Source organism: Astyanax mexicanus, chromosome 1 (genome assembly GCF_023375975.1).
Source record: "Astyanax mexicanus isolate ESR-SI-001 chromosome 1, AstMex3_surface, whole genome shotgun sequence".
Classification (NCBI taxonomy): domain Eukaryota; kingdom Metazoa; phylum Chordata; class Actinopteri; order Characiformes; family Acestrorhamphidae; genus Astyanax; species Astyanax mexicanus.
The window spans coordinates 116,051,215-116,076,391 of NC_064408.1; the positions used below are offsets into that span (position 1 = coordinate 116,051,215).

The window sequence follows — 25,177 nt, forward strand, 5'->3', positions numbered from 1 at the left end:
CGAAACCCTAAACCATATTTTTTCATTAATTGCTGAAATGTGTTGCTTTAAATTCATAAAATATACCTATTTTTATAAACCTTTTCTTTTAAAAAAAATATGCTTTTATTGTGCTAATTTTTGCCTCTGCAGCGCCCTCTCAGGTTCAGCTGTGCTATAGGCGTGGATGATGTGTCTGTTTTTTTTTGGTAATCGGACACATTACAATATGCAAATCGATAAAAAAAAATCCTTAAACCCATACATCACTCCAGTGCCACTCCCAAACTACTTTAAACTCAAGGTGGAGTCAGCTTATATCAGGGGGTTTTAGTTACCCTTTAAATTTATTGAATCAAGACTGTGATGTAACAGTTCTGGAAGTTTGAAACTGGCCCATTTTTATAGTTTCAGTATTCGGTTCTGCTGGAACCTCAAACAACAGTGTTTGAGGTTCATGTATTTTTTTTATTTCCATGTACTAAACTCTTCTTATTGAACTACAGCAAGATAAATACAGCTTTCTGTTCCAGAGCATCAGTCACAGTGACTCAGATGAGACAAAAATAAAGCAAATGCTATTATCTTCTCTGTTTATTATCACACAGATAAAGCCTCTCGTTACAGCCGGTTTGTGGTCTTGCGTGACAGTCAGTGACATCTTGAGAAGAGGCTGATGGGAGTGTTCTTCATCATCATGGTCTGCCTCGTCCCTGTGGATGAGTCACAGGCTGGAGACGGTGCAGACACAGTTGAAAAACTGGCAGGACTGTTTGACTTTGCCACTGTTTGCCGCTGCCCTCTGCTCTATGAGTCACACGCTCCCATCACGGCAAACACTCTCAGCAGTGGGCGTCCGGATAAATGGAGGAAGTGGCTGCGTGCTGTACACAGCAGGGGTGTAAAAACACATCAGCAGATCAATCGGAAGTTGCAAATTAAACTGCATTAATTTTCAGAGGTGGAAAGTAATGAATTACATTTACTCAAATTACTGTAATTGAGTAAGTGTTCATGAGTTTTTAAAATAGATAATTTTACTTTTACTCAAGTACATTTTAACACAAGTAATTAACTTCACTACATTAGAAAAAACTCCCCATTACTGAGTAAATAATTAAATGCTGGAAAACGAATTGTCTGAATAAAATAAGAAAATGAGTTTTGTTCTCCATGGCAGCGCAGCTGAACTTTTCCCAGCAGTGTTTATTACGGTTAGCGGGAGAGACGCTGCGTGAATCAACTGTACTCGGGGGAACCGGTGTTCTGTCGAGTTATGCTACCCATCGATATGTGCTTCTTTACGGCACTGTGCATGCGCCGTCCAACAGTTTTTTTTGTATGATTTCATGTTTTTCATGATAATTCCTTAAGTTTTTACTGGACACATTAAATAATCTGCTTGAATGTTAAAAATAAAACATGTAAATAAAGCAGTTAAAGCATAGCAATGGCAAGTTAAAAAATAATAATGAACTGTAGGACTATAAAAATACAGTTTTATGGGGTGGTCTGAACAAATAATGCCTGAAAGATCCAAATTATTATTTGGAATAATAATTCATTAAAAATATTTGATTTATGATTTGTACTTTTTTACATCAAATAATTAAAAGTAACTATGTAACTTTTACTCAAAGTAAATTGTAAATTGAGTACTTTTTTACTTTTACTTGAGTAGATTTTTAGATGGGTACTTTTACTTTTACTTAAGTAGAATTTTAGCAAAGTAAATTATTATTGAACTGAATTGAATTGAATTATTATTTGAACTGAGTGTGTGTGTGTGTGTGTGTGTGTGTGTGTGTGTTTTACCCTCTAAACCTGCTCACAGCCTTTCCCCCAGTCACATTTCAACACCCCAGGTTGCCAGATATAGAACACAATAGTAGTCAAACAGTTTGCTGCAGGCATGAAAGCTAGTAAGCAAAGGGTTTCAGCAGAAGCAGCATTAGATTTTACACAGCCTAAAAAAAATATTTGGCATCCATCTAAAAAAATAAGCTGCTTGTCATCGCTTGCCACTGTGTCCTCAATCTGGCAACCCGTGAGAGCTCCGCATCTGAGTTATCAGGGCAGCTAGTGTTTGACTTAGCTAGCTTAAGTAATCTGGACTGTGCTGGTTAACAGTGTTATGCTACAACATGCTAACATGAACTGAGATCAGTGACAGTGGAGGAGCAATCGGTAGTCCATGAAATGTTGTCTGTAGTTTATAGAATAAAACAATAATGTTGATTTTACTTAAACATAAACCTATAAATAGCAAAATCAACTGATTTTCTTATTTTTTACAGTGCTTTTATTACACTACTTGAAGATAAATCTTCTCTTAGAGAACGTAACATTTAAATCATTGTTATTATTGCATTTATTTAATCGTAGTGAACATAGTTTGAGTTAATAACATAAACACATTGAATCATTTCTTTAGGAAGACAAATTTAACAGAATTTCAGAGCCGAGGAATAAACTAAGCCTGAGAGAAATGATTTGCTCTTATATCTCTTTGCAAAGTATTTAGACACCCATTCTAATAGAGTTCACCCAATGCTGACCCAGCATTTTTTTTATGCGCACAAACAGCCTGCATAATGTGCTTAGAAAAGCCTTGCCAGTCAGATGGATGCACTGGAGCAGCAGCACATGAGCCTAACACCACCTTACCCAATACCAAGCATCAGTGAGAGGGGTATAAAGCCCCCCAGCATTGAGCTGTGGAGCAGAGGAAGTGTATTCTCTGGAATGATGGAGCTCCATACGTTTTTTTCTTATGTTTAAAGGACTACTATGGATTATAATTTCAAGTTATCATGAATGTCTCATAAAATATTTAAGAACCATGTTAAGATTGTCAGAAGAGCTTTAGCCAGTATGTTCTTATTTGAAATGTGTGTATGTTTTAGCTTGTGAACCTGCCCACCTCCATTATTCCATCCCATTTCCACGCCGCAGGTTGCCAGGTACAGACTTTTGAATTCAGCCATTGACGCTAGTAAGCAAGCTGTTTTAGCAGAAGTAGTACTCACCCAAATAAAGAGTTTTCAGGAGAGAAATCTGTGTAGATTAACATCCAGCGCTCGTTTGACTTGTTTTTTTTTCTCAAGAATTTCAATTTTATTTACTTAACTTAGCTTAGTTTTACAGGTCTCGCCACTCGCCACAGCAGTGAGACCTGCTGAATTAGAAGGAAAACATGGTGACACCCCTGTTCCTTACTAGTGTCACATAATGCACCTTATAATCCAGTGCGCCTTATAGTGTGAAAAATTCAATATTAGTTTCTACACAGCCTGAAAAGCCTCAGCATTTATCTAAAAAGCTGCTCGTCATTGCTTGCCACTGTGTCCTCACTGTGTTCTCTGGAGTGGTGGAGCTCCATTAATACTTTGGTAACACTTTATAATAACTATACCATTAACCTATGATTAATAATAATAACTGTAATAACTGTTATTTTTTACATTTTAAAAAACAAAAAAGTTGCTATCACATTTGTAAATACTATTGAACGCATTGGCAACTTGAACTGCAATTAATAAACATTTGTCCGGTTTAAAATTCGTATTTATTAGCGATTTATTAATGTTCAAATTCTGATGAGCTAATGATTTGCTAATATTTTTAATATGAATATCCATGCTGATAAATAGGTGTCATGTGTGAGCATTTGTTAATATTTAAATTCTGTTGAACTACTGCTTTGTTCACATCTACTGATCATTAGTAAAAAAATATATTAATAAAAGTTATTATAAAGTGTTACCAATACTTTTAGGATGAAATGATCAATTGATTATCATCAATCCAGTTCATTAGTTTTATTCCTCATTAATATTCTATAAACACCAGTAATTATCAGACCCGCTCTAGTGACTGGATCACCTGTCAGGTAGAGCTTAAATCGGGCGCAAAAAATCCGACCCGACCCAGCCCGAGCCCGTGCACGTTCTGCCCGAGCCCGACCCAACCCGAACCATAAACTGCCATTATGAGCCCGACCCGATCCGCCCCATAAACTGGCTGTTTTCGGGCTGTTTGAATGAGTGAAATATAATCAGAATTATGTTAATTAACACTGTAACATAAAAGCATAGAACTATTATTTAAATAAAATGATTTTTAAGAACAGCTACACACAGTGCTGCAAGTCAAACGCGGACAAGCGGAGTTCACGTGCGCCCAGACTACGTGATTATAACATTTTTCATTTTTCATTATAGTTTAATTTTATTTAGTTTTTATGTATCACACACTGTATCTCCTGTTTCTCTTTCATCTGCCTGGCGCTCATATTGTAATCCCATACATAATTCTGCAGTTTCTCAGTGTTTTCTGTCGTATTTTGCGGCTAGCACGAGCGCTTTAAACAAGAACTAACGTCACGGACCACGAGGTGCCGCACGCTGCCGCTGTTGTGCCGAATCCGACTGCCTGCTGAATCCAAGTCTGCTTCACGAAAAGAATCAGCACAACACCGCCCGTTGTACAACTCTGGGAGTGAAAACAGCGCATATAACTAAATTAAACACGAAAATGAGGGTATTCTATCAGTAATTTCAGTTTGTTTTAGTTAGTTTTATAAACACAAAATACAGTTCCAGTTAGTTACGTTTTTTCTTTTAATTATCGTTTTTATTAGATTCAGTTAACAAATGTTTTTTCACTTTCAGTTTTCGTTATTTCATTCGTTTTTTGTTAACAATAATAATTGGTTACTTAGCAACATTGTGATTATCACACCATATATAAATATATATTTATATAAATTAAATATATATATAATTAAAAAACAGATGCCTACATCTCAGACTATTTTCCGAAGCCCGTCCCGACCCGGCCCGAGGAATGTGATGGGAAATCTCGATTTTGGGTCAGCCCTCGGGTCAGGTCGGGTTCAGGCAAAGAATCTAAGCTCTACTGTCAGGTTCCTAGAGTTTTTACTGAACTGGGAAAATCTGCTTTTAGCTACAGAGCAGCACCAGCGAGCTGGAATTCACTACAGGAAACTCTAAAACTCAGCTATCTGGTGTCACTAAATCATTTTAAACTTTTAATATCCAACCACCTTTAGACAGCCTGTAACTGTTTTAGATGAGTTTCTCTTTTACCTTATTTATTTAATGATTCTGTATTTTTTTTATCTGTTTTACAATTTAACCCTTTTATTTTATTTATTTTATTCATTTCATCTTTTTATTTGTTTTGTTACTGCTTTTACTTTTGTTCTTTTACATTTTTATTTAGTTTATTTTCTTCCTTTTATTTTTATTTATATATATATATATATATATATATATATATATATATATATTTTTTTTTTTTTTAACTTATTATTATTATTATTATTATTATTATTATTATTATTATTATTTATTTTAGTTCCATCATTTACATTTTTATAAGTGTGGTTATTTTAGTCCTTTATTTTATTTGTATTATTTTTTTTATGTGCTATTATTATTCTACGTATTTTTCTTTTTGCGTTATATCTACATTGCATATCCTTTTATTTTTTAATTATTTTATTATTTCTTAATTAAATCTTACATTGTTTGCTTGTTTTTATCATTTAAACTTAATTTTCAATCCCTGTAACTTTATGTAAGCTCGGCTACATTGAAAATGAGGGTTACCCTCAATGTATTTACAGTGAAAATAAAGGTTGATTGATTGATACTCATTTTGGTTGAATAAAATCAAATCCTCACAGCACTGGTCTAATATCTATTCTATATCTATAGAATCTTACCAGAACACCAGAAGCTCTTGCAGAAACAAATGGAGGACATTAAGACCTTTCCTTTGCATTTCAGAAGAAATACTGGGTGTCTCCACATATCGTTAGATATACTGTATCTGCAGTGTATGTGCAGTTTTTTGGCCCTTGGATGTTTTCCATTTTCCAGTTTCCCAGTAAGTAAATGGACTAGAAAAATGTTGGTCCCGGAGGGGCTCTGAAACCAGTATGTGGTTCTATGTGACTGTACTGATGTAAGGGAATAATGAAAATAGCTGCAGGCACAAATTCAGGGGTGAGTAACAGCACTACCAAAGTACATTTTCAATCAAGATCATTGACTTTTTACACTGGTGCGTAGAGGAGAGTGAAAACACCTCACCGCAGGGTGAAAAAAAAAAACGCTTAAACGGAATCCAGTAGAACGTTTCCTCTATTCCCACTGCAACACACTCTGATAATACTGAGAGCAACCAGCCGCAGATTTGAGATATATCCTGCAGACGTTTTTTCTACCATGTGATTACTTAAAAAAAAATAAAAAAAAATAACCTGTTTTAATTGCTAAGATGCATGTATACTGATATGCCAATTTGGAAGAACTTCAGATATGGAATGTCCAATCACACCAACTCCCATAATTCCTCACACCTTGTCATGAGCACACTGGCTGGTATCACCTCACAACTCATACTTGTACTTATATGTGTAGGCTATCACAAGCCATCCCTTGGGTACCACTTCCTGATCAATTTACAAACTGTTATACCGTGACTTTTTGCAAGTATAGTACCAGTCAGAACTTTTACCACACCTTATTCTCATTCAATCTTTAATTTATTTATTTAATTCATTTCCTACATTGTACATTAATGCTAAATACATTCTGGTTTGTTTAATACTAATAACTAATTCCACATGTGTTCCTGTTTAGCTTTAATATGGTCTTCAATATTAATTTACAATATAAATATTCATAAAAAGAAAAAAATACACATTGGATGAGAAGTGTAAGTATATATATATATATATATATATATATATATATATATATATATATATGTATATATACAGCTCTGGAATCAATTAAGAGACTACTTAGAGACCAGTTTCTAAATCAGTTTCTCTACTTTTGCCATGTATATGTTTGAGTAAAATGGACATTGCCGTTTTATTCTATAAACTACAGACAACATTTTCCCAAATTCCAAATAAAAATATTGTCATTTAGAGCATTTATTAGCAGAAAATGAGAAATGGCTGAAATGGCTCAAATAATGCATAGAATAAAAAAAGGTTCATATTCATAAAGTTTTAAGAGTTCAGAAATATATTCCAATATTTGGTGGAATAATCCTGGTTTTTAATCACAGTTTTCATGCATCTTGGCATGTTCTCCTCCACCAGTCTTACACACTGCTTTTGGATAACTTTATGCTTTACTCTCCTGGTGCAAAAATTCAAGCAGTTCAGCTTGGTTTGATGGCTCGTGATCATCCATCTTACTCTTGATTATATTCCAGAGGTTTTTAAATTTGGTAAAATCAAAGAAACTCATAATTTTTAAGTGGTCTCTTATTTTTTCCCCAGAGCAATAAAACTAAAAACAGAATTATCTCACGACTGGTTGGAGTGATGGATGAATCTGCTCGTTTGCTCGTCTTTAGAACGTCTCTCCTGATGGTGGGTCAGATGAAGACTTCATGTTGGATTTCTAAGTTTTTAACTGGTCTTGCTCGGTGGTGACGCCGTGGCTGTGATGAGATTATTCTGATGTCTTTGTTCACAATCCCTTTTATAGAGCTGTAATCAATGAAGCAGAACGCATCGGAATGCTGTGTAGGAGATTAGAGCTGGATTAGAGCTGACAGGCCCGGTCTCAGTGAATGAGTGCATCTGAAGTGAGAGGCTACGTCGATTCGCCTTCGCTTTGGGGATTTGGGGAGGGGGGCTGTGTGACAACTACAAGGCCCAGTTTAGCTTATCAGCTGTATTCCTCGCTGCGATGCTCTAACAGTGATGAATGCTGTCTGAAACGTGTTGAGAGAGATTGTGACAGACAGGCTAAAGAAAGGAGAGCGAGTGGGGAATTTGCTAAATCAGTTTTTATGCGAGTGCGGATTTGATATGATGGAAATATCCCACTGATAGTCGTAAAGCAGCTAAATGAGGCTCTGAGTTAAAATGAAGAGTTCCACTCCATCATATTTATGGCCCTGGCTTGGATAGACTACGTGCAGAACATTATACATAGTCCAGTCAGAATATTATGACCATATTCTTGTTTTTATACTGACTTTGTAGTTCTATAATTACAGACTGTAGTCCTTATATCTGTTTCTCTGCCTAATTTATTAATATTCTACTTATTTCACCCTGTATTTCAATACTCAGAACCTCACAGTGTAGAAAACCACCACAGAGCAGCTATTATTATTATTTTTATTATTATTATTATTATTAATTTGAGTGGTGGATCATTTATTCTCAGCACTGCAGTGATTAGCACTGATTAGCATGGTGATGGTGATGGTGTGTGAGGTGTTAGTGTGTGTTGTGCTGCTGCTACAGTGAAATATGGCCTTGTGAGCCCTGATGAAAGACTATAGAATGACCAACAAAGTAAACTGAGCAGCAACAGATGCAGAGCTTCTGTCTCTGACTTTATCTGTATCTACAAGGTGTTTTAGCTGTAGGTAGAAGTGAATAATAGAGTGGTGGACAGTGAGAGATTAAACACAGTGTTTAAAAACTCCAGCAGCACTGCTGTATCTGATCCACTCACTGTACCACCAGCACCACACTCACTAACACACTACACACCACCACCATTATCTTAATGAAGGTTAGTTTTTTTTACTAAGTGAAAGGTGCAAAAAGATTGTCAAAACATCAAAAGAAAAAGGAGCGAGAGAGAGAGAGAGAGATAGGAAAAAAAGAAAAGAGAGAAGAAGAAGAGAAAGAAAAGGGGAAAGAGAAGAGAAGACAAGAAGAAGAAAAATAAAAAGGGGAGAGAGAAGAAGAATAGAAGACAAGAAGAAGAGAAAAAAAGCAGAGAGAAGAAGAAGAGAAAGAAAAAAGGGATGAGAAGAGAGGAGAAGGGAAGAGAAGAAGAAGAAAAAAAGGGGAGAGAGAAGAAGAGAAGAAGAAGAAGAAGAGAAAGAAAAAAGGGGAGAGAACAGAAGACAAGAAGATGAGAAGGAAAAAGGGGAAAGAGAAGAAGAGAAGATAAGAAAAAGAGAAAGAAAAAAGGGGAGAGAGAGGAAGAAGAGAAAGAAGAGAGTGGAGAGAGAGGAAGAAGAGAAAAGAAGAAAAAGAAAAAAGGGGGAGAGAGATGAAGAAGAGAAGAGAAGAAGAAGAGAAAGAAAAAAGGGGAGAGAGAGAAAGAAGAGAAGAAGAAGAGAAAGAAAAAAGGGGAGAGAGAGAAAGAAGAGAAGAAGAAGAGAAAGAAAAAAGCAGAGAGAGAGAGGAAGAAGAGAAAAGAAGAAAACGAAAAAGAAAAAGGGGGAGAGAGAGGAAGAAGAGAAGAGAAGAGAAGAGAGAAACTCTTAGCAACCATCCCTCTAACACACTGGAAATTGAAGCATTAAACAGGCCACCACTGGTCTACCTCACTTAACTTACATTAAATCAAATAAACACAGAGTGGTAAAACTAAATACTCAAAATAGTTACTGTACACACCATAGGCCACAACCACATAAAATAAGCATAGACAAAAGAAAAGAAAAGAAAAGAAGAGAAACGAAAATGAGAATTAAAATCTTATAAACCCCAAAGAACTCCCCTTTAAATGGTATGGCCCAAAATGGGGCCCACTGAGCATGCCTCAGTTTTGCTCAGGCACTATTTAAGGGCAGCTAAAACAGAGGTTGGGCTGTTTGCCAGACCAGGAAGGGAACACAGGAACACAGGTGAGTATGTAAGTGGAAATAATATTGTACCTGCAGCTATTAAAAAAAAAGAAAAGAAATGTATATCCCAGTAGCATACTTAAACTGTAAAAGATGATAAATGTTCAACTTTTAAGGGGGGGATTAGCATTAACTGAAAAAAAATGGCTAGGTAAGTGTGTAAGCACTGAGCAAGTAGAGCAGGGACAGAACAGTACTGGAAACTAATTTTGTTGGTTCTGTCACACTTTCTTTCTCAAAACTTTAGTCTTTCCATTACACTGGTAAAGGTTTATCTTTATCTTATCAGTCTATAATTAGTCCAGTCTGGTCTTCCTATTCTTTTCGTTGATCTTATAGTGAAGCCTCTGTATGTTAAGTCTTTTTTTCTGTGAAGAAAAGATTTTGATACCTTCACTTCTGCCCTCTGGAAGTTGTTGCTAACAGCACTAAAAGGCACTCACAATGTTTGTCATAAACTGGCGTTTTTCTTGGTCTACCTGTTCATCACCTGTTCTTTAGTGACTAGTACACCAGTGACGACTTTCTTCTTCAGTACATTCCAAACAGTTGTTCTGGCTATGGATAATATTTCTGCTCTAATGGTTCTGATTGATTTTCCTCAGATCTTCTCTCAGCTTCACAGTTGCTTGTTTTTCACCCATATACTCTCATAGCTCTGTTTTTTTGTTGGTTACTTCTCTAACTATAAATGCTCAGTCTGCACAGATAAAACCCAAATCTGCATAGTTCTGAGCATTCAGACATGTATCGCTGTTTATTGTTTGAATAATTAATATATCAAGAATACACCTGGTCAACAAAACACACCTTGACAGTCACATGTTCCAATACATTTGCTCAGAAGAAAAATGGGTGTGTTTGGATTAAATTAAATTAAATTAAATTGGATAATTCTTTTCTAGCATTGCTTCCAGAATCTTACACCATGCCACTCAGTAGTGATGTGCGGATCGATACTGAAATATCAATACCTCCGATACCAGATCTTTAGGCTCTAAAATCGATTTTCAAATCAAAATATCGATACTTTTGACTCTTTAGTTATTTAAGGCAGTATATATCACTAACAGGAACACAGTGGAAAGCAACTAAACTATTAAGAGCTTGTCTAAATGATAAGCGCTTTGTGGGAGCTACTTTTTCTACTGCCTGGGTCAGTGCATAATGCCTAAGCAATTAACAAATATGGTTATGAGTTGAATAGCGAAATAAATGCATGCTTTAACAAAAAGCTTAGAAAATTAAAGTAAGTTCAGTGTAAAAATATGTGGATCACTTAGATGATTTATTCAGCTAAGGTTTCCTTAAGAATTTATCGTTTAATTGCACTGCAAAAACTAAATCTTAGCAAGTGAAATTTTCTAAATTTAAGGCAATAAATCTTATTTTCTTCTCTGATAAGACTTTTTGTCTTACTAAGCATTGTGTAAGTGTGAGATTATCTTGCTTATTTTAGGGATAATTATCTTATTTAATTTGTACCTTATTAATTAATTTATTATAAAATAAAAAAGCACAATCAAGCAGCAATCAGTGACTTTTTTGCTAGGTTTAGGTGTTATTTCACTCATTTTGAGACTTTGCCATTGCTTTTTGTAAGAAATCTTAAGAAAATTTTGCTTACCCCATTGGCAGATTTTTTTGCTTAACATCTTTACATTGTCTTCATTTGCATATATTTTGTCTAGTTTTTGCCAATGGATTTTTTGCAGTGTATAATCTAAAGTAGATTACATATACTAGGTGTCATTAAATTATAGCAATTGTGATAAAACAGCTGTGGTGAATTTTTGCTCTTCATAAAATGTGTCTGTTATGTACAATCAGTATAATTAGTTTTAACTGTTATAAATGAACATATTGTGGCGTGGAAGAGGAAGGAAGACCCGTGAGACTCATGCTGAATGCTCAACAGCTCCTTTATTGAACAGGCTTGCCACTCACTTACAGTCTTTAACAAGACTAGGAGAGCTAAAACCACCAACCCACAGAGCTCAAACTGTATTCAAATGGTCAACTATTATTGTGGCATTTCTTTATCTATTTAAATAAACATTTCTCTGGCAATTTAAATTTGAGTCTCCCAGTATTATAAAACAGGAAGTGTTTGTATTTTCTAATTGTAGGAGTGTTTTCTTTGGAGATTTGGATTTGGAGAGACTACATGCATAGTTGAATCTGAATAGAATTAAGCTACAAATGCAGAAAACCCCAATCATACTTCATAGTTTTAAATTGATTAATAAATAATTTGGATATCTTGTATTTTTATAAAGTTAAGATTTGAAATGCACTACATTTTAAGTTTTACCAGACACGTCAGGTGTATTCCGTCGCTGTCCAATGAAAAACACTTATCTCCAAAATAGCAATTTTACAGGAGAGAGAAAAAAAACTTGAAACTTTCAATGAAAGTCAATGTAAAAAGAGTTTATTCCAGGTCATTTTAAAGATTTTCTATTGGTCTGTTGCTCAAGAAATTTTGGTACAGTGTGAGGGACAGTTTTTTCCGTTTAAACTATATAGGAAACTAAAAATCGACAAAAATGGAGATAAGTGTTTTTCATAGGACAGCGACGATTTGCACAAAGCATCTGTATCGGATCGGTCTCGCCGATACCAGCCTGAATTGTATGCCGTCATTTTACTGCCAATAGTCGAGAGCGAAGTTTTTGAATGCAGGAGCCTGTTTCATGCAGCGCTCACGGATTTTATTTGCTCACGTGTCAAATATAGGTGTGCTCACACGAATTTACCATGCTCTCTCTCAGATTAACTCTTCTCTTGTACGAATCTGCGCACGCTCTCGGATATATCATCCTCGTGTGCTATCTGGCTGTTCTTAATGTTTTGAGAGCGTGCGCGCACACTCAACAGCATTGTGATGGGGGGGATCTTTTTCCCCCAAAAGTGGACTTCATTTGGCTCTCTACTCCAATGCCCCCTAAATACACGAGCACACTTCAAACCTTTTAATTTAGACATATTTTATTTATTATAAGTTTGTTGTGAATCTGTTGTTGCTGTCCTTATTTGTTCGTCTGTTGCTCCCCACTGTTAACATAAATTTTATATAAATGTAAGTGTTACTCAAACTTCCTACATCTGTGATGTGACTTCATTGTCTGTCCCTGTTGCTGCCCTCCATTGTCTGTCTCTGATGTTGTTGTCCTTTATTGTCTCTACTATTGACATAAATAGATAAGAATTACTTCATTAGGAACACTATCGGTATTGTCAGTAAAACTTAAACATGAATTAATAATAACATAAATTGAAGTGTTCTGTCTTATTCAAATCTTCCTACAACTGTGCTGGGACTTCGTTGACCCTTCAGCTCGCTGAACTCGGCGCCTGATTGGCTGACAGAGCTCATTTGCATACCGTTTGGTCTGTGAGGGTCTGCTGATTCATTAGATATGCGTAGATTCGTGGAGCGACCAATAATCCGCTTTTAATAACGCGTTAAAATTGATATTATTTTTTTCTGCCTCAAATTATTTCAAGCACTGTTTGGATATATGTGAGAATTACTGGTGACTGGATTGATGGATTTTCTTAAGTTTGGAGGCGTTTTGAAGGTAAGAGTATGGGGGAAGCGCTGGAGGGGGTTGGGTGTGTGTCTCAAGTGTCCTGAGGTAAACACAAAGCGAAACACAAGCAGATTTAAACTCTAAACACAGTTCCGTAATCCGGAGAGGCAGACGGTTCGAATGGTGTATAACATGTCCGCATTCGACCAAATATGGACGTACGAAAAACGCAAATATGAAAATAATATTTCATAACTTTCATAAACTAGGCATATTTCCCCCTAAATGTTTATTTTCTGAAAGGAGATACGGCTAAATAGGCTAGATAACTGAAAAGCTTTAAAATGGCATATTGGGTATCTATATTGGGTATCTATATTGGGGGGGATCGAATGAACCCTTCAATCCCCCCTGGCTACGGGCCTGATATATATATATATACAGTATATATATATATATATATATATATATATATATATATATATATATATATATATATATATATATATATATATATATATATATATATATATATATATTATAGTATTACGAATATGATCTAGAGACTAACCGTGTCAGAATGCCGGTGTTCCCAAATTCATTCCAGCTCTATTGAGACTGGCCATCTAGCTCTGAGCTGATAATGCAATAGTAAAAACAATACAAAAAAAAATAATAATTTGGAGTTTACAAAGTAAACAGTGATTTTTAAATAATTTTAAGCAAAGATATTATATTTTATTGTTTTACAGCAACATATTTCAGCTATTAATGTAAAAATGTCTAAAAAAGATTTTTAACCAATGAGAATGCAGAGCATGGTCAAATGCTGTTGCCACGTCTGATTGGCTGGAGACTTTTGGCTCGACCAGGAAACTCTCCGCGAGCACACCTACATTTTACACGTGAGCAAAAAAATTCATGAGTGCTGCATGAAATAGGCTCTTGCATTCAAAAACTTCGCTCTCGACTATTGGCTGTAAAATGATGCCATAGCATTGTACTCGGTATCGTATCTGAAAGGAAATCTGTGGTATCGAACATCACTACCACTCAGTGCTGGTCAGCATTTTTTTTTTTTCCATTTTTTGTAGATAACAGTTTTTCACTGTCTGAAGCCACATTAACAAGTGTATGATAGTTAAGTTTCCTCTGAACTGCTGCTTTAAAGCTAAAGTGCTGAGGTCGCTGGGGCTCGTATGTGTGCAGTGACCGGGGCAGGTTCCACCCAAGAGTGTAGCTGGTGAGGGCAAACTGAGGTCCTGTAGTGTATCTGTTCAGTGGAGCGAGAGACTGAGACTGAGAGAGTGAGAGAAAGAGGCGTAGACTCCCCGCAGGCCCAGCCAAGCCTCATCACTATCACTACCCTCGCCCTACCACCAAAATACCATTCATAAACCCTACCGCCATCCTCCACCACCCCCCACCGGCCCCCTTTTTTGATGAATGAGAAATCTGATTAAATTTTTATGTGTCTGAGCGCGCTCTACTGTAAATACAGGGCCTGCTGCTGTGCCTTATGTCTCTGTGGTGGTTAAGCTGGTGCCTGTCAGAAACTCCCGAAAAAAAGTTCAGCCCCTGTAACTGTGGAAAACACAGGAAACTCAGACAGACGTCTTGATGTAGGTCTAAAAGTACCTTTACCATTTCTTTAGTATGGTCACTGATGGTAGAACAGTAAAATATGGCTTTACTAATTATGGTATATCACTACTGTCCAATGAAGTCATGCATTTTTAGTTTTCTCCATTGAGTAGACCAACAGAAATGCTCTAGAATTGTTTGTAAATACTCTTTAATTCAATTTTGACTCATTTTGGTAACACTTTATAATAACTTTTATTATATATTTTAAATTAATGATCAGTAGAAAAGCAGTAGTTCATCAGAATTTGAATATTAACACATGCTCACACATGACACTTATTTATCAGCATGGATATTTATATTAAAAATATTAGCAAATCTTAAGCTCATCAGAATTTGAACATTAATAAACGGCTAGTAAATACGAATTTTAAACCAGGAAAGTGTTTATAAATAGCAGTTCATGTTACCAGTGTGTTTATTAGTATTTACAAATGTGATAGCAACTTTTTAGTTTCTTAAATTGTGAAAAATATTAGTTGTAAATTATTAATTAATGGTATATTAATGAAAGTTATTAAAAAAGTGTTAAACTTATTTTTGACTTCCATTTAATACAAATTTACATTACAATGCTTACCATGCTTACCATGTGCAATATCTATCTCACTACATGTAGTGTGATCTCCTTATCACCAATTGTGCACCAATATTTTTCTCACTATCTACTATTTATTTGATATTTATATACTGTTCTTTGTGCAATAATACTGGTCACACCCTACTATAATCATATCTCTATTCACTAGATGTATATATTTTTTTCTTTACTAAATATAATACATTTATATAATATGAGTTTCACATTTTCAAATGAATTACTAAAATAAAGTAATTTTTCAGTTGTATTCTTTTTTTTATGTGTAATCAGAAAGGCCAGATAAAACACTAAATCACGAGTGTGGTTGTTTTCATTGATTTGCTAAACCATCAACCGCTAACACCGTAATCAATCCGATCATAAATGCATTGTTATTATTTATATCCCAGCCTCTCTCTCGCTGGAAGCTCCACTCTTATTTTTTGATTGCTGTCAGATGAACCCATCCCCTCGCTATAGATTTAGCCATTAGTGTCAGTTAGTGCGAGCCTGAACACCTGCTCTCAGAGCACGGCTGTCGGGAGGGCTACCTGATTCAGATTCAGCTTATAGACCCTCTTTGTTCATCAGTCTCCAGCTTAATCCATCTGTCAGTCCAGTCTATCGCTCATCAAACCTGCGGAGTCCAGGCAACAGCGCCTGCCTTCGCTCTGACATTTAAGCGTGTTCCCACGCAAAGTCTGATTAGCGGCCTGTGTGCAGAAGCTCGCGAGTCACTGACCTTAGGAAAGTGGATTAAGTCATCCCAGCCTGAACTGACCCCGGCCGCCCAAAAGATATTGCAGCCTGAGCTGTGATTGACTGTTGACATATGGAAGCTGTGGTGTGAATAAAGTGCTTTTTTTTTTACTGAGAGCTACCTGTATGAATAACGCAGCTTTTCATTGAAACTGCTGTTCAAATAAGGTGGGTTTTGTATTGAAGATTTGGTATGAATAACATGGGTTTTACTGAAGCTCCAGTAAAAATATGGTGGGGTTTTTACTGAAAATCTGGTGGGAATAAGGTTTTCCAGCATGAATAAGGTGGGTATTTATTGAAGATTTGGTATGAAAAACAAGGGTTTTCTCTAAAGCTCCAGTAAAATAAGGTGGGTTTTTATTGAAGATTTGGTATGAATAACAAGGGTTTTTACTGAAGCTTCAGTATAAATAAGGTGGGTCTTCACTGAAACTCTAGTTGGAATAAGTTGGGTTCGCATTGGAGCTCCAATGGGAATAAGGTGGGTTTTTATTAAAGATTTTGTATGAATAACATGGGTTTTTACTGAAGCTTCAGTAAAAATAGTAAGGAGAGGTTTTTACTGAAACTCTAGTGGGAATAAGTTTGCTTTGCATTGAAACCCCAGTATGAATAACATGTTTTTTTTTCTGAAGCTCCAGTAAAAATAAGGTGTGGTTTTTACTTGGAACTCTGGTGGGAATAAGTTGGGTTTGCATTAAAGCTCCAGTATAAATAAGGTGGGTATTTATTAAACATTTGGTATAAATAACATGGGTTTCACGGAAGCTCCAGTATGAATAAGGTAGGGATTTTTACTGAAACTCTATTGGGAATAAGTTGGGTAAGTTTTTAAGCTCCAGTATGAATAAGGTAAGGATTTTTACTGAAACTCTATTGGGAATAAGTTGGGTAAGTTTTTAAGCTCCAGTATGAATAAGGTGTGTTTTTTTTCTGAAACTCTAGTGGAAATAAGTTGGGTTTGCATTAAAGCTCCAGTATGTATAAGGTGGGCATTTATTGTAGATTTGGTATGAGTAATATGGGTTTTTACTGAAGCTCCAGTAAAAATAAAGTGGGTTTTTACTGAAACTCTGGTGAGAATAAGTTGGGTTTGCATTGCAGCTCCAGTATGAATTAGGTAGGATTGTATTGAAGATTTGGTATGAATAACATGGGTTTTTACTAAAGCTCCAGCATGAATAAAGTGGGCATTTATTGAAGATTTGGTATGAAAAACAAGGGTTTTCTCTAAAGCTCCAGTAAAATAAGGTGGGTTTTTATTGGAGATTTGGTATGAATAACATGGGTTTTTACTAAAGCTTCAGTATAAATAAGGTGGGTCTTCACTGAAACTCTAGTTGGAATAAGTTGGGTTTGCATTGGAGCTCCAATGGGAATAAGGTGGGTTTTTATTAAAGATTTGTTACGAATAACATGGGTTTTACTAAAGCTCCAGTATGAATAAGGTGAGTTTTTATTGAAGATTTGGTTTGAATAACATGGGTTTTCACTGAAGCTCGAGTAAAAATAAGGTGAGGTTTTTACAGAAACTCTGGTGGGAATAAGTTGGGTTTGCATTAAAGCTCCAGTATGAATAAGGTGGATATTTATTGAAGATTTGGTATAAATAACATGGGTTTTACTGAAGCTCCAGTAGTTCTAACCCTGCAATGTGATTGGCTGAGAGATGTTGTATGAGTACCATTATCAGCCGGTAATGCACTGTAACCGAAGCTCTCTATGTATAACTCCGCCACATACAGGTAACCTAGCAACGATGCAGCGCTTACAGGCCAAACCGGAACAGTGGTATAATAATATAATAATTCACTCGGTTTGTGCTATAATGTGTAATATTGGCACTGCTGTGCTGATGTACGACACTTATTACACATTATAGCACAAACCTCGAGTGTATAATTGCTTAATTGAATGTCCAATATGAATACGTTTTTTTTTTAAACAAGATCCTGTATAAATAACATTTATTTTTAACATGGGTTTCAATTGAAAGATCCAGTTTAAATAGGAGGGAAAAAGTTAAATTGGAGCTCTCGTATGAATAAGGTGTTTTTATTTTTTTTTACTGACATTCCAGTATAACTAAGAAGGGCTTTACCACAGGCTTCTGTATAAATAAAGTGGGTTTATATTGAAAAATTGGTATGAATACTATGGGATTAAATAGAATCTTGGGATTAAATAAAGTGGGTTTTACTGAAGCTTTGGTCAAAATAAGTTGTTTGCATTGAAGCTCCAGTATGAATAAGGTTTGTGTATAGTGATACGCATGTATGCCAACTGTTGTTTACTGTATATCTAATATAAATAACATGCAGTTTGAGTTGAAGCTTCGGTATGAATAAGATGCATTTTTACTGAATATTACCGCCAGTGTGAATAACACATTTTGACTGAAAGGTTGAGTATGAATAAGCAAAGTGGAGGTTAAACAGTGAGTTTGTTCTGAAGGTCCATTTAGATCCGCTATGAATAAGGTGGGTATATACTTAAGGTCTGGTAAGCATAAAGTTGGACTTTCAGTTGATAACAAAAAAAAGCTAATTAACGGCAGAATTTTCTGTGATTTTTGTGATCATTTTTATAATGAATTTTAAAAGGTAGAATTAAATGTAGGATCAATGCAATGTTTTTTTTTTTTTTTTTTTTTTTTTTTTTACCAAAGTTTGACCAAAAGCGACAATCTAAGTCCAGGTCAACTGAACCATAGTACATTTTGTCTGAAGTGTGAAAGCACTTTTTCATTGAGTTGACAGGAGCAGCAATAGTATAGAGGAGGGAGGGGTAGTGAGTTATGAGTTTTAATCCACATTTCAACACATATTGAGAAAAAAATTGAGAAAAGTCCATATTGTGAACAATATTATGCCCTAAAATATGGTGCCATATTACTTATCCCTAATTATCACATCAGGGTACTACTTATTTAGCAAAAGAAAAAAATTACACTGTTCTCATTTTCTTTTATACATCTACTAGAGACAGATTATATCAGTCTAGTATCATTTATTTCACTTTAATCCTGGATATATGGAGATATTTGGAGTGCATTATTAGTATCATTACATTCTGGGTCATTGACTTCTGTTACAAATCTGATATATATATATATTTTCCATTTTTTTATATCTCAGTTAGGGTGTGCCATATCATATCATATGTGCAATAATAATAATAATTTTCCAGTGTTTTCAGTGTTTTGTCATATCCAAAAAAGAGTATCGTTATCGTGAAAATAACAAGAAATATTGTAGAATTATTTTTGGGCCATACCGCCCACCCCTACAGTACCTATAGTAGCATGTTCATATTGCAAATTAAAATGATAATACATCACCAGTCTCTGTAAAAAGACTGAATTATAGGAAGAAATTGATAACTGATTGATTTGCGTTAAAAATAATATGTGGTTAAGTTAACAGCGCTAGTATAAAGGTATTTACTGACGCTCCAGTATGATTGAGGTGTGTTTTATTGAAACTGTGGTGTTTTTTGATGATCTGTATAGTGCAGTAGTAGAGGATATGAAAGTGCAGAATTGCCAGTGAATAAATAAGAGGTTTATTGTCTTTCTCCGCTCTAATGCTCGGCTTCTATGTGTAATTTAAGGGCGCATTGTAAATGGCAGCGGATGACTCCCCACTGTACGCTAATGCGGGGTAATCTACAGCCCGGCTCTGACTGCACTGCTTTTATTTAAGTGTGGTTTTTAGCCTCTGTTAATCACATATTTGTGACTATTGGTCGTTGCATTTATTCACTGTACTGTACCAAAGCAGCTTTCCACCCCCACTGCTTTATTCCTACACAATTTATACTCTCGCGCTCTCTCTCTCTCTCTCTCTCTCTCTCTCTCTCTCTCTCTCGCTCTCTCTACCCCCCATAGCGACAGTAGAGGCTTTGCTCTGATCTCGTCTCCTCCAGCGTCACACCAGCCCGGAGTGAGGGAACATTCTCGTGAGAGAGAGAGAGAGAGAGAGACAAAGAGAAAGCTATAGAGGCATAAAAATAATGACAGTGAGAGGAGGAGGGATGGAGAGAGAGAGGAGAGAATACGAGAGGAGGAGGGAGGCTGAGAGAGTGCGGGTGAGAGAGTAACTACGAGAGAGAGGGAAAAAGAGAAAGAGTGAAAGAAATGATAGGTTAAGAGAGAGAGAGAGAAGGAAGAGGAGGAGGGAAGCTGAGGAGAGTGAGAAAAAGCGAGAGAGATTGGAGGAGGGAAGGTAAGTAAGGAATATAGAAGAAGTGAGAGAAAAGAGGGAGGAGGCTAAAAGAGAGATAGACAGAGAGAACACTAGAGGAGGAGGGAGGCAGAGAGAGTGCGAGTAAGAGAGTAACTACGAGAGAGAGAGAGAAAGGGTTAAAGAAATGATAGGTTGAGAGAAAGGGAGAGTGACAGGGAAGAGGAGGAGGGAAGCTGAAGAGAGTGAGAAAGAGAATAAGAGAGAGGAGGAGGAAAGGTGAGTAAGATGTAGAGAAGAAGCGAGAGGAAGGAGGCTGAAAAAGAGAGAGAGAGAGAGAGAGAGAGAGAAGCATAAACAAGAGGAAGACTAATAAATAAGAAAAAGAGAGAGTGAAAGAAATGATAGGTTTAGAGAGGGAAGAGGAGGAGGGAAGCTGAAGAGATTGAGAGAGAGAGACAGAGAATGAGGGATTGGAGGAGGGAAGATGAGTACGGAATAGAGAAGAAGTGAGAGAAATAAAAGAGTGAAAAAGAGAGAGAAAAAAGAGAGTGATAGGTTGAGACAGAGTGAAAGGGAAGAGGAGGAGGGAAGCTGAAGAGAGTGAGAAAGAGAGAGAGATAATGAGAGAGGGGAGGAGGGAAGGTGGGTAAGATATAGAGAAGAAGTGAGAAGAAGGAGGCTAAAAGAGAGAGAGGAAGAGAGAGAAGCATAAAATAGTGGGAAATATGAATCAATGATAGAGAGAATACAAGAGAAAAGAGGGAGGCGAGTGAGAGAGTAACTACGAGAGAGAGAGAGAGAGAGAAAGAGATAGTGAAGAGATGATGGGTTGAGAGAGAGAGTGAGAGGGAAGAGGAGGAGGAGGAAAGCTCAAGAGAAAGAGAGAGAGATTGAGAGGATGAGAGAAGGGAGGAGGGAAGGTGGGTAAGATATAGAGAAGAAGTGAGAGGAAGGAGGCTGAAAGAGAAAAAGAGAGTGAGAAGTGTAAACAAGAGAGAGATAAATAAATGAGAGAAGAGGAGGGGGCCTGAGAGACAAAGTGAGAGCGAGACAGTGAGTGAGTGAAAACATGTGAGAGTGATCGAGATAAATAAAGAGAGTAAAAGAATGAGAGAGCTAGAGAGTGTGCAAAAATAGAGAGACGATAAAGCTAAGAGTTAAGAAATGAGAGAGATGGTGATAGACACAGAGAGAGAATGTAAGAGGGAGAGAGAGCACGAAAGCAAGAGAATGCAACAAAAAGGAGAAGAGAGTCTGAAAGAATGGAAGAGAGTAAGGGAGAAAGAGGCCAATAAAAGAGAGACGAGACAAGGCTGATAGTAAGAGCGAGAGAGAGAGCGAGAAAGGCTGAGAGTAAAGGAATAGGAGATATAGAGAGAAAATAAAAAGGAGGAGAGAGACTGAGAGAGATGGAAACTGTAGGCGTAAGCGAGGGAGAAAGCTAGAAAAAGCAAGAAAAAGGAGGAGAAGGCTGGAAGAAAGAGAGAAAGACAGAGAGTAAGAATGAAAGATAGTAAGGAAAGGAGAAAGAGAGATATGAAAAGGCTCAGAGCAAAGGAATAAGAGAGAGAAAAACAGAAAAGGAGCAAGAGAGAGCAAGATAAAGCAACGAACAGGAGGATAGAGAAAAAGAGAGACTGAGAGTGATAGAAAGGATAAGCTGCAAGAGTGAGTGAGAGAGAAGAGGAGGGAAGCTTAGAGCAAGAGCAAGAGAGGATGACGGAAATCTGAGAGCGAGCGAGGTAGAGATAGAGAGAGTACAATCGGAACAAGGAGGAATAAAAAGGAGAAGAGAGTCTAGAAGAAGAGAAGAGTAAGTGAGACAAGGCTTGATAGTAAGAGCAAGAGAGAAAGACAGAGAGAGACAAAAAGGCTGAAAATAAAGGAATAAGAGAGAGAGAAAACAAAAAGGAGGGACTGATATGAGAGAGAGAGAGAAAGCAACAAAAAGAAGCAGAGAGCCTGGGTGAATGAGAGAGAAAGACAGAGAGACTAATGGTGAGTGAGTGAGACAGTAAGCAAAAGAGAGAGGTAGGATAAGCTGAAAGAGTGAGTGAGAGAGAGGAGAGGAGGGAAGCTTAGAGCAAAAGCGAGAGAGGATGACAGAAAGGAGGAGGGGAGTCTGAGAGCGAGCGAGATCTAAATGAGAGTGCAAAAACAAGAGAAAGCAATAATAAGGAAGAAGATTGTCTAGAAGAATGGAAGAGAGCAAGTGAGACTAGTCTGATAGTAAGAGCAAGAAAGAGAAAGAGAGCAAGAGAGATGAAAAGGCTGAGGAATAAGAGATAAAACGACGAGAAAGAGGGAGAGAGACAGAAAATGTAAGTGTGAGAGAGAAAGCTAGAGAAAGCAACAAAAAGAAGGATAGAGAAAGAGAGACTGAGAGTGAGAGACAGTAAGCAAAAGAGAGAGAGAGGTAGGATAAGCTGAACAAAGGACGAGAGTCTTGAAGAATAGAAGAGAGTAAGTAAGAGACAAGATGAGTCTGATAGATCAAGAAGAAAGAGAAAGTCTGAGTAAGTGAATGAGAAAGAGAGAGAGAGAGAAGCTAAGAGTAAAAGAATAAAAGAGAGACAGAGAGAGAAAAACCAACAAGAAGGAGGAGAGAGACAGCTGGAGACAGAAAATGTGAGCGAGAGAGAAAGCTAGAGAAAGCAATAAAGAATGAGGCTGCGTGAGAGAGAGAGAGAGAGAGAGAGAGAAAGAGACTAATAGTTAGAGAGAGAGAAAGGATAAGACGAAGCTGATAGTAAGAGCAAGAAAGAGACTGAAAGACCGAGATTAAGGGAGAGAGAGAGAAAGACTGAAAGTAAAGGAATAAGAGAGAGAGAGAGAGAAACCAGTGGAAAGGAGGAGAGAGACTGATAGAGACAGAAAATGTAAGTCTGAGCTTACACTAGAGAGAGAGAGAAAGAGAGACTTATAGTGAGTGAGAGACCGTAAACAAAAGAGAGAGAGAGAGAGACCAACGGAAAGGAGGAGAGAGACTGATAGAGACAGAAAATGTAAGTCTGAGCTTACACTAGAAAGAGAGAGAGAGAGACTAATAGTGAGTGAGAGACAAGAGAGAGAGGTAGGATAAGCTGAGAGAGTGAGAGAGGAGGGAAGCTTAGAGCGCGAGAGCGAGAGAGGGTGACAGAAAGGAGGAGGGAGTCTGAGAGCGAGAGAGTGAGAGAGAGAGAGAGAGAGAGAGAGAGAGAGGTGGTGCTGCTGCTGCTGCATCAGTGTAGCTGCAGTAGTCGGAGGACGGCGGCGGTGGTGGAGGCAGCAGTAGCGGTGCTCCAGTACTACACTCATATTGTTGAGCTGGACAGCGCTCTGTCCACTCAGAGCACCAGTGCAGGACCTTGGACAGGACATCATCACAGGACAGTGGGAGCTACTGACACCCTTCAGCTGTTCTTCTTCTTCTTCTTCTTCAGGACATCCTCCTGCGGGACCTCCCTCTCTTCTTTTCTGCCGGGGCTCGTTGTGTTCTCGGGAACGGTGTGGATTTGTCATGGGGCTGGGGGAGAGGGGTGCAAGGACAGCATGGAGAGCGAGCGTCCCCGGCGTGTGGAGACTACTGTTACTGTGCTGTGGGATCCACAGCGTTACCACTCAGACCTCAGGGGACAGCAGGTCACTATACTTCTGGGAGACAGGTATGGAGACCACCGGTCTTAACTTCTTCTGTGCTTGTGAGCGGCTGTGCTTTTGTTGTTCTTAAACATGCTGTGTAGGCCTGTCACAATAACTACACTATCGACTTATCATGACCTCAATCATTTTAATAACCGTGATATCATCCTTTGTGTTTGCACGTACAAAAAAAGCACTCATATACAGGGCTTGGACAATGAAACTGAAACACCTGATTTTAAACCACAATTATTTATTGTCTCGAAGAACAGTTTTGGTGGAAACAAGAGAGTTGAGGTGCACATTGAATTCTGCCGTGATTTGATCAGCCGTGGTTTTATGTTTTTGGATACAATCCGGTTTAGCACCCGAACATCCCTTTCAGACAGCTTCCTCTTACAGCGTCCACAGTTAATCCTGTTGGATGTGTGTTGGTCCTTCTTGGTGGAATGCTGACATTACCCTGGATACCGTGGCTCTTGATACATCACAAAGACTTGCTGTCTTGGTCACAGATGCGCCAGCAGGACGTGCACCAACAATTTGTCCTCTTTTGAACTCTGGTATGTCTCACATAATGTTGTGTGCATTGCGATATTTAGAGCAGAACTGTGCTCTTACCCTGCTAATTGAACCTTCACACTCTGCTCTTACTGGTGCAGTGTGCAATTAATGAAGATTGGCCACCAGGCTGCTCCAATTTAGCCATGAAACCTCCCACACTAAAATGACAGGTGTTTCAGTTTCATTTTCCAACCCCTGTACATATATTGTGGATGCACCTTTATTAGAAAAAATGTTCTCTATCAACACCCAAAACTTAAAAAACATAGTAATGGCCCAGTGCAGCTCTAAAGTTGCTTAACTTTAGTGTCTCTAAGGTTCATGTTGCCTCAGTCTTCCATTCACCATCAGCGTATCTCTCCGCAGAAGGCTGAGGTAGGATCTTTATGCCGGTTCAACGGGTGCCAGCTGGGACAGACCGGGGCTGCACGTCACTTTGCAATGTATGTAACCTACTTTGGTTCAAGCTGGAACTTTTCAGGTTCCAAAATTAGGTGCGTAAACATGAATGGAAAGCTTATCGTCTTTAAAAAATGGTTAATTCATTGGTTACAAAATAATATAATAATTTTATCACTTTATTAGTGGCAAATTTAGTTAATATTGTTTATCGAAATTATTTTTGGATCAAAATATCGTTTGCAAAA

General features: G+C 37.3%; 1 protein-coding gene across 1 annotated transcript in view; it reads left to right on the forward strand.

The window, feature by feature from the left end:
* Positions 1-23,584: 23,584 nt before the first annotated feature.
* Positions 23,585-25,177, forward strand: part of LOC103026784 (thrombospondin type-1 domain-containing protein 7A) — a 285,301-nt gene continuing 283,708 nt past the window's right edge. Inside the window, exon 1 of the mRNA XM_049467814.1 lies at positions 23,585-23,989. Within this exon, the coding sequence (XP_049323771.1) occupies positions 23,845-23,989 (145 nt within the window). The 5' untranslated portion in view covers positions 23,585-23,844. The remainder of the gene's footprint in view (positions 23,990-25,177) is intronic.